Consider the following 10,401-nt stretch of genomic DNA (forward strand, 5'->3'; position numbering starts at 1 on the left):
CATAACACATCTGTAAAGTTTTTAATTTTATTTTCTCAAAATAGATAAAAAAACAAAAAGCTGAAAATCATCCTAACAGTAAATAATCAAAACATCCATCAACGTAATAACTGCACATCATACACAAACCCATTACACAACACCCTCTGGTCTGTCATATATATGAAATGAAAGCCAATGGAAGGTTCATCAGATTTTACAGGAATTTGTGGTAAACCGAGTCACTCGAGCGAAACCAATGTTTTCTGAACTGCAGAAATTAGTCATCATAAAACGCAAATGGGCAATAAAACTCTTAGATCGACTGTAAAACCAGTTTAGATAGTTGGCCGAGTCTTCTGTGGATATCGGGATAATAAACGTGGCACCGTAGCTTTATCGATCAGGTCGGACCATACCGGGTCTAATGGCTGGCATCATTGGCCGAGTGGGAGGTCGCATCATGTGTGGCCCGGGCATCATTTGCATAGGTCCACCCATTGGTGGTCGCATACCTGGACCTGAAAGAGAGCCAGATGAATGTGATCGTCAATTCAGATTGCCATTAATAAAAATCCCTCACATTAACGTAGTTATATTTACAGATAAACAGCCTTACCTGGACCTCCAGGCATCATACCATGAGGAGGGGGACCCATCATTGGGATCATAGGAGGACCACCCATGGGTGGAGCTGGTAACATGCCCGGTCTCGGAGGTCCACCTGCAAGAAAAAAAAAAAAAATGTTATTCCTTGTAAATATGTTAATAATATAATGTAATCAAATCATTAAAGGTGCTGTATGTAAGTTTTTGACTCTACTAAAGCATAAAAATATCACAATATGTTTGCAGATATTTAAGAAACATGCTAAGTTAACATTATTGTTAATCTGAAAAACAATGCTACATTCAGTTATTCTCCTTCGAAAATGTGCATTCGGGGCCTGAATGTTGGTCTCTGTTTTGGTTTGTGAAACCCGCCCACTGCCAGTTTACCCAATTGTATTTTGGCACACCGGGTTGCCAGTTGGCGGAGAAAACAGCGCATTTCATTCCATTCATTGTCATGTGCGCTCGTTCCTGTTGGTGTTGTCAATCTGGCAACCTGTGTGTGCTTCAAGTCTGAGGAGGAGGGGCCGGGTGAAAAAAAACCCTCTCCAATATTTTGAATTTGGACTGCAATACCTAGTTCAACCACTCTGTGTCAATCCTACATTCAGCACCTTTAAAGGGATAGTTCACCCAAAAATCTAAATTATGTCATTAATGACTCACCCTCATGTCGTTCCAAACCCGTGAGACCTCCGTTCATCTTCGGAACACAGTATAAGATATTTTAGATTTAGTCTGAGAGCTTTCTGTCCCTCCATTGAGAATGTATGTACGGTATACTGTCCACGTCCAGAAAGGTAATAAAAACATCTTCAAAGTAGCCCATGTGACATCAGAGGGTCCGTTAGAATTTTTTGAAGCATCGAAAATACATTTTGGTCCAAAAATATCAAAAACTACGACTTTACTCAGCATTGACTTCTCTCCCGGGTCTGTTAGGAGCGCGTTCACAGCACATCCGGTTCGCGAACGAATCACTCGATGTAACCGGATCTTCTTGAACCAGTTCACCAAATCGAACTGAATCGTTTGAAACGGTTTGCGTCAACAATAAGCATTAATCCACAAATGACTTAAGCTGTTAACTTTTTTAACATGGCTGACACTCCCTCTGAGTTCAAATAAACCAATATCCCGGAGTAATTCATTTACTCAAACAGTACACTGACTGAACCGAGCCAGATAACGAACGAAACATTGACTCGTTCTCGAGTCAAGAACCGTTTCTGTCGGACGCGTCCGATTCGAGAACCGAGGAGCTGATGATACTGCGCATGCGTGAAGCAGACTGACACACAGCGCGTCTGAACCGAACTGGTTCTTTTGGTGATTGATTCTGAACTGATTCTGTGCTAATGTTATGAGCGCGGGTAAACCGAAGACTTGAATCAAGGGCAATCATCGCCAATGAAGTCATTACGTCGAGCGCAAAAGAACTGGTGAACCGTTTTCGGCAACCGGTTTTATTGAATCAAACTGTCCGAAAGAACCGGTTCGCGGAGAAGAACAGAACTTCCCATCACTACCGGTGATCCGAAAAACCGATGCAACCGGTTCTTGACTCGAGAACGAGTCAATGTTTCGTTCGTTATCTGGCTCGGTCATCAGTTCAGTCAGTGTATTGTTTTGAGTAAATGAATTACTCCGGGATATTGATTTATTTGAACTCAGAGGGAGTGTCAGCCATGTTAAAAAAGTTAACAGCTTAAGTCATTTGTGGATTAATGCTTATTGTTGAGGCGAACCGTTTCAAACGATTCAGTTCGATTTGGTGAACTGGTTCAAGAAGATCCGGTTACATCGAGTGATTCGTTCGCGAACCGGATGTGCTGTGAACGCGCTCCTAACAGACCCGTGAGAGAAGTCAATGCTGAATAAAGTCGTAGTTTTTGATATTTTTGGACCAAAATGTATTTTCGATGCTTCAAAAAATTCTAACGGACCCTCTGATGTCACATGGACTACTTTGTAGATGTTTTTATTACCTTTCTGGACGTGGACAGTATACCGTACATACATTCTCAATGGAGGGACAGAAAGCTCTCTGACTAAATCTAAAATATCTTATACTGTGTTCCGAAGATGAACGGAGGTCTCACGGGTTTGGAACGACATGAGGGTGAGTCATTAATGACATAATTTTGATATTTGGGTGAACTATCCCTTTAAAGTAAAATTTTAATTTATTGGTTTCTCAATGACTGACAGGCAGAAAGCGGGGTGACCGATATAATGGCAAAACTTAATACAATTTTATGTGGCATTCACAATTTCTGAATTCAAATGAGTTAACGTTATGTTAAGGCCAGACACTGCAGGAGAACAGGGTCAAAAAAGGAATATATTTCACTATACTTCCCAAACTGATTAATGTCGGCACATTCAGAAACTTTTGAAAATTGTAATTTCTAAATATGCAAATAAAGCATCATTTTATTAAATATACATCAATTTTCATTCATTTCAAGATGAGAAATCTGAACACCAAATGAAGTCAGGTTCAAAATTATTGTTTCATTTTGTTCAGATTAAGGATATTTTTTATTACCATGAAAATCAGAAAACACTGTCAAAGGACAGAAAAATCAGCATGTATTTAGGAATAAATGTTATATAAATCAGGTGTATGATTTATGAACAAACACCTCGGTTAAAAAACAATATAGATATGAATAAATCTACACACAAATAGAAAACTGAAAAAAAAAAAGTAAAAAAAAAAAAAAAAACACTTAAATGTGCATTTTGGAAGTTTTCTGTCCACCAGTCTCAAAGACCACGTTATGTATAGAACCATATGGGTAGCAAATTTCCTTTTGAAATGTAATATGCAAAATGACAGTTCAGTATGTAAAATGTCAATGTATTTCTGTATTTAAATTTACATTTTCCTATACATGTACAACATTTAGTGCAAAATTAAATTTCAAATATATAATTTACATTTTCTACACTAGTTCTAATGTTAATTAAGAGACATATTTAAATGCTTTATAAGTTGCAAAATTAAAATGAAATTGTATTACCCAAATTGATTAGATATGTTTAACATGACCAAGCAAAAACTGTAGCACAATTATCATTTAAATGCCATTTTTCCTAAATGCATTTAGGCTTACGAGTAGGACACTTGAGATTCCATTTTCATCATGATACCACGTGATAATTGTAGCAAAATGTAGTGTGAATTTCAAAATGCATTCTGAGCCAATGGTGCAACAAAAGGGTAGAAAAATGGTGATTTAAATCTCTTTTATTTTTCTTAAATGCATTGACACTTACACTTAAGACGTTTCAGTTGCATTTTCATTAAATGCCCCACGATTATGTAGTTTAAGTCGATGTGGATTTGAAAATGCATTCTGAGCCGATCATGCCCCCAACCTGTCAATCATTTTATCGAGGCGGGGCTCGGGAACAAGATGCACAATAAGTCAATATTCCCCATTAACCAAACGCTTGTCACCTGCCTCAACATCTCTCACTGTTTTACACTCCGATTGATGCACATAAGCAAACAATGCATTTAGGAAAATTAAAAGACATTTAAATCACATTTTTGTTGCTGCACATTTAGCTCAGAATGCATTTTGAAACTCATACTGCATTTTGCTACAATTATCATGCAGTATCGCATTGAAAATACAACCTCAAGTGTCCTACCCTAAGTCTAAATGCATTTAGGAAAAATGGCATTTAAATGATAATTTTGCTACAGTTTTTGCCTGGACATGTTAAACATCTAATCAATTTGGGTAATACAATTTCATTTTAATTATGAAACTTATAAAGCATTAAAATATTTTTTTTTTTCATTTACATAAGACTAGTGTAGGAATTGGCAAATGTAAATTATATAAATACTACAAAAAATACTAAATGTTGCAAATATGTATGGGAAAATGTAAATTTTAAGAAATACACAGCCATTTTACATATTGCATCGTCATTTTGCTACCCATATGCTTCCAAGGTTATGGAAGCAAAATAGCTCAAAATCTCAAAAGACCAGTGCATGAAAAAACAACGCTTTTGCCTGTAGTCTCGCCATAAATAAGGATAGAGTTGACTCAGAAATTGTTTATATGCTTTGTAGCTGCCATGAAAGCAAGTGAACTTTGAAACATACTAATATTTGGATGCGGTAGCAGAGATCCGCCAGGTGGAGGGGCTCCTGGGAATGGGGTGGGTGGAATTTTACCCTGCTGGAAAGCGGCCGCTGAAACAGGCAAAAATGAATTTTAAATGATGATGAAATTAGTCAAAATAGTTTGTGTCATGTATGCATTTTATGTATAGATCTATGGAAGCTTTCTGCCACAAAATAAATAAAAATGAAAAGGTAATTGTGACTTTTTCCCCATGCAATTCTAATGTAAAGGTCACAACTGCAAGAAATGCTCAAGCTCGGATCTCTCAATTTTTGACTTTCTCAAAATTGCAAGAAACAGTTTAAATAAGATTAAGAAGTCTGAACTCTTAGTACATCTTGCAATTCTGACAATATCAGAATTGCAATGAAAAAAAGTCAGAATTATGAATGTCACACAACTAATTACTATTTTTTTTAATCAATGACCTTCTTTCACTATGTGGCAGAAACAGATATTGACATAGATCAGACATAAGGTCTTAACAGAGAAGAGCATGTTGTTCACTCACTTGTTTTGTCGATGAGATTCTGAGCCTGCTCCTCCATCCATTTCTGATAATAATCTTTCACATTTTCTTTATGTTTTCGTCCGCTGCAGTGTGTCTTTCTGACTGATGGCTGCAGAGATTAAATACACAAATAATGAACATTTCAACAGATAACATTTTACGTTAAACAGGTCAGATTACCATCAGATTCTGTAAAAAGTGGTAATCTTACCGAATCGTGTGTCAGGTATGTGTCACAATAATCACAATAAAACCTGAAAGAGACAAAAACAACCCACCCTTGATTAAAAACACCGCACAGGTGCCACAGTACAGTGATGGTAAGGATAATAATGCCATAGTAAAGGACTGTCACTTTAAAAACCTAACAAAGTACCATCATTTACTACAATAGTCTTCTTTAAGTAATAATGGGCTTCATATAAATAGCATAGTATGACCATAGCACTGAATTCAATGCACGATTCTTCTCGCACGATTTTTACTGTTTAAAACTGATTCCTGCAGCAAAAAACGGGGCATTTAAAGCAGTGAGCTGCATATAAATATAATAACTAATACACTTAATTAAAAAACTTTAATTCTTTAGTAACCCATTTAAATGCTGGATTAGCTTGAAGAGCTAACGTTACTAGCTCTTGTCTGAGAAACGCGGTTTATTCACAATGTGGTTTTCTAAAATGCCTAAAGGTATAAAAGATATTTTAATTAACCCTTCGCGACTAAAGCCTGCTGGTCTGTTTTGTACATATCGTATAATTGTATGAAATAAACATAAAGAGAGACTCACTTCGGCATCTTTACAAGCGGAACCGCGCGGGGCGAAAACCACCGGAAGTAGAATATGAGAACGCTTTTACGTCTTTGTTTGGGTTTGGAGTGAGCACGCGCACGCGCTGGCGCCACTCCGTGTTTGGGAGGGAACCACCACTGCATGCATGTGGTCACATTTGACCCCAAAATCAAAATACATTTGTATTTTTTTTTATTTATGATGACAGTTAAGCACATTTCCTCTAACATATTTAAATGTAATACCTCCTGGAGTATAAAATATTCTCATACCTGTACAACGACAATAAAGAGCTCTGACCTTAATATTTGTTTATAACTCAGAATCACTCAATGAAAATGACATGAATTCACTTTGATCCTAAAAGCCTTCAAATTTAGTACCAAAAACAAAAAAACTTTGTCTACCTTTTGAGAATAGCTAATACTTTTTAAAACAAAAAAATCAAACAAGAAGTCACTTTGCAGAATATAGTTTTATTCTGACAAATCATTTGAATACACTTTTTATGAAACCAAAACTCACACTTCTGTTATTTGATATCGCAGATTCAGATTTATTGCAGAATAAGTGAAAAATCTAGTTTATTTGATTTACCTCATATCTTCACAAAAAGTTTTAGGTTCATATCTCACTCAAATACTCATTGCAAACAAATCTTGAAAGATACTGATCGTATCTGATGGGCATGTGGGTCAAAACTGAATGCAAAATACATTAGAGTAAACATGACACATTATTAGCAACCCATTTTATTTCCTTAATGTGAGATATCTGAGAGAAATAGGATATTCAATGACTTTTCACTTTGGAATAACATGCTCAACAAGAACATGAATTGAGAAAGCAAATAGAGTCAGTTTTGATTTCATGTTCACTGAAAATCGTTTAAGAAACTACATCCAAGTTCAATGAAAGTCTGCTATTGGTATTTGTAAGAGGATGACTTGATAAAACAGGGAAACTGCTTAATATCTTATTTCTTTCCAAAGCAACAGGAACCATTATCCAAATATTCAGAAATACATAGCATTTTTATTTAGATTAAGATTTAGACACGATGCTTTCTGGGCTTTTAAAACAGACCACCACTTTCATATTTTCAGTAGCCATCCACGAATGATAAAGTGTTGGTCCTAAATAAGAATAATTACAATAGTAATTTTGAAATGATGGGAATGCCATCATAATGCTGACTGAGGGAAGTCGCAGGATTATCATGCGATGCAGCATAACCATCTCAACGTCATCCGGATTAAATACAGTGACGTGACCAAAACATCAAGTTACTTCTGCTCAGTCTCTCAGAAAACCACAGCAGCATCTGTAAACACGTCAGTCCTGCTGATGTGCAACCTCGTGCACACCAGCTGTGGCACATCTGTCTCTAAACAGTCCTCATAGGTTGGATTTGGGTGCCGTGTTGACAGGGATGGCTCTGAGCTCTGTCCGCATGCACAAATACTCGCCGATGACCGCCATGAGGGCCATGCAGGCCACGTTAACCAACCACCACGACAGGGCGGCTTTGAGATGGGTGTTATAGATCCAGCAGCCGATCACGTGAAAGAAATGCACCGTCACGGTGAAGTCCAGACACTGCTTTCCCCGTCGGATGAAAAACCACAGGCCAAGAGCACTGAAAAAGAGACACGGAACCAAGAATTCAGACTTCAGATGGCAGATAAATGTTTGGAACAGAACAACGTTAATATAAACTCACCATGTGAGAGAATTCAGAATGAACGCCATCATAGACAAACGACCTTGTGTTGTTGAAAAGCCAAGAACTTGACAGAAAGTAAACTAGTTATTTGTAGCTCTGGGTTGACAACATCACATTTTATTAATTTTCTTTTCGATGAACCCTATTTGGACAGTTACCTCGTAACTGAATATCTGGTCGAGTGATCTACTGGTGTGGACCAAACCATCAACGCCAGCCAACCACAGACCCAAGAAGCTGTAATAGATGCACTGCATGAGAATAATCTGGGAGATAATGAGGACTGGATCCCAGACGTAGCTGCGGAAATGACTGCCCATCTCGCAGGAGATGAGAGGGATAAACACACTTCCCCAAACCGGCTCGATGGGAAGGTTAACAGCAGCCACGAGGTTTGAGTCTCAACCTGGCAATGACAAAATAATAACAGTTCAGGGTTCAGTTGGTTTGTCAGTCCACCAGCAGTAAATACAATGGTATCTCAAAGTACCATAGTACTTCTAAGAATACCATGGTAGATATCCATTATTTGTTAATAACCGAAAAAACGTAGATATGCGAAGTAAAACATCACAACACAGATTAAATAACTGTTACCGCTGTTCAGTATTATTAGACAACATATGCACTAGTTAGCGTTCACACATTCTGAAGTAAAGAACACTAATGTGATATCTTATGTATTTTACAATTACACAGACAAATTTAAAACAATGTCAACGTTATGTCATTTTATATAAGTAAACAGACATGTAAAATACCGCGGCGAACGGGCTGTTTGTTAGCATTCGCTAGCTGGACATCTCTAATCAGCGACTTTGTTGACATCCGTCTGTGAGAAGTATAATGCTGTGAAAACACGAACCCCGATTAAGACACATCCGTGAGGTCGGTGAGGCCGCTGACAGATCGAGATTATAGAAACGTAACGCTTTATCTTAAGGCTAATAATACTATCTTCAACCGGATGCGAAACTTGGAGCCGCTGTTGAGGGCGTGACGTCATCACCTGTGCCCACCGCCCCCGCGTGCCGCAGATTCGACACTTTAAATTTCACCGCCTCGTACTATTCCATTGACGTCAGCACACATAGCCTAAGTTACTATGTATCTGGATCAACTAGCGAGTAGACAAATATAAATGTTTATTCATAACCATGCTGAAAATATGTCCATAGAGTTAGTTTAAAATAAAGTCAAAATATTTTTATTCAACCACCTACACCAACCACAAAAGAAAGAATGTGATGTTCAGAACATGGTAACTATAGTAATTATCAAAGTGGGAAGTTATGCCCTCTGGGGGCCTTTGGCCAGGGGTGTTTTACACCACAGAAATGGTTTGAGAAGAAAAAATAAATAAAAAATCATTATGAAAATCTAATTATATTCTCCATATTATATTCATTGTTTCCTTATTGGTTACTTTGAGGAAAATCTCAGGTATTTTTAGCAGTGGGATTATAAAAAATATGCTAATGTAAAATTAAATTATAAAAGTAGCCTATATAAAACTGCAAAATAAACATTCATCTATTAGTACTTTTTACTTAAGTACATAAAAAATCAAGTACTTTTGTACTTTCGCTCAAGTAAAACTGAAAACTGAGTACTTTTACTTTTACTGGAGTAATATTTTATTATACAGATTATACTTTTACTCAAGTAGCCTACTTGTGTACTTCATCTACCGCTGCTGAAATGTACATTCAAAATGTAAAGCAGTTGCTGCGTGGTTGCTGAGGTGTTATGAGTGGTTGCTAGGTTGTGTTTAGGTGTTTTGGTTGGTTGTTACTAGACTGCTAATGTGAGCCTTGTGGTTCCTCAAGGGTTCTGAGTGGTTGCTAGGCTGTTTACAGTTTGATGTTGGTCAAGCCAAAATTAACCACTTCAGGATTTCTAAAGATATATTGAAAGTATGTTTCATTTATTGAGCTATAGATATACATCACGATTTCCCTTTCTGTTGGCTCTGTTTGCCAAATATACTAAAGATATATTTGGCCTGTTGTGTTTCTGCCAGTGACACTGCTGTTTATTATTTATAGATTTTTTTAACCTACTTATTAATTGGCATGGTGAAGGTTCACAGTTACTAGCCTATCTGTTACTTATATGTGATAATTTGGTCAATGTGCCTGTAATATATAGAAATCAATAAAAATAAATAAAAGATTTTCTTATTTTCATATAAAAATATGGCACACAGTTGCTAATTGTCTAAACGTCATTCAATGCAAATTGTGATAATGGTAATTAATAATCACAATTACAATTTCAAGGGAATAATCAACAAATATAATTTTTGTCATAATCGTGCAGCCCTAGTTTAGGCTGTGCGTTATTTGAATTTTTCTATGCAGTTATGAATAGAGGTCAACCGTTAGTGGATTTTGCCGATACCTATAGCTAGGTTGGTCCAAATTGGCCGATACCGATTAATCAGCCGATAGTTTTTAAAATGGATACCGAACAAGAACTAAAATAGTGCTTTACTATTTAAAAAAAAAGAACTATAATTTTTAAATAAATCAAATATTAATTATTAAATTGATCTTTAACGTTCATAGTTTATTAACTAATGTTAACAGAAGAAACTAAATGTAAAAAATGTAATAGTAGCCTA

The 10,401-nt window shown here is 36.6% G+C and overlaps 2 protein-coding genes across 4 annotated transcripts; both read right to left on the reverse strand.

Moving 5' to 3' along the window:
• Nucleotides 1-13: 13 nt before the first annotated feature.
• On the reverse strand, nucleotides 14-6,159 carry LOC109081623 (U1 small nuclear ribonucleoprotein C). Its single transcript, XM_019096607.2, has 6 exons — nucleotides 6,047-6,159; nucleotides 5,468-5,510; nucleotides 5,257-5,365; nucleotides 4,724-4,813; nucleotides 599-703; nucleotides 14-500 (listed from the first exon to the last, which is right to left on the reverse strand). Exons 1-6 carry the CDS (start codon nucleotides 6,052-6,054, stop codon nucleotides 376-378), a joined length of 480 nt encoding a protein of 159 aa, XP_018952152.1. The 5' UTR covers nucleotides 6,055-6,159; the 3' UTR covers nucleotides 14-375.
• A 346-nt stretch (nucleotides 6,160-6,505) lies between these two features.
• Nucleotides 6,506-8,804, reverse strand: sys1 (SYS1 golgi trafficking protein). Of its 3 annotated transcripts, none has more exons than XM_042726592.1 (4): nucleotides 8,537-8,804; nucleotides 7,934-8,181; nucleotides 7,773-7,840; nucleotides 6,506-7,688 (listed from the first exon to the last, which is right to left on the reverse strand). In XM_042726592.1, exons 2-4 carry the CDS (start codon nucleotides 8,093-8,095, stop codon nucleotides 7,448-7,450), a joined length of 471 nt encoding a protein of 156 aa, XP_042582526.1. In that variant the 5' UTR covers nucleotides 8,096-8,181; nucleotides 8,537-8,804; the 3' UTR covers nucleotides 6,506-7,447. The 3 variants fall into 3 exon arrangements, with proteins under 3 accessions (XP_042582526.1, XP_042582529.1, XP_042582528.1); XM_042726595.1 differs by having other exon boundaries at nucleotides 8,526-8,804; XM_042726594.1 differs by having other exon boundaries at nucleotides 8,641-8,799.
• Between the last annotated feature and the right edge of the window lie 1,597 nt (nucleotides 8,805-10,401).

Source organism: Cyprinus carpio, chromosome B6 (assembly GCF_018340385.1).
Source record: "Cyprinus carpio isolate SPL01 chromosome B6, ASM1834038v1, whole genome shotgun sequence".
NCBI lineage: Eukaryota > Metazoa > Chordata > Actinopteri > Cypriniformes > Cyprinidae > Cyprinus > Cyprinus carpio.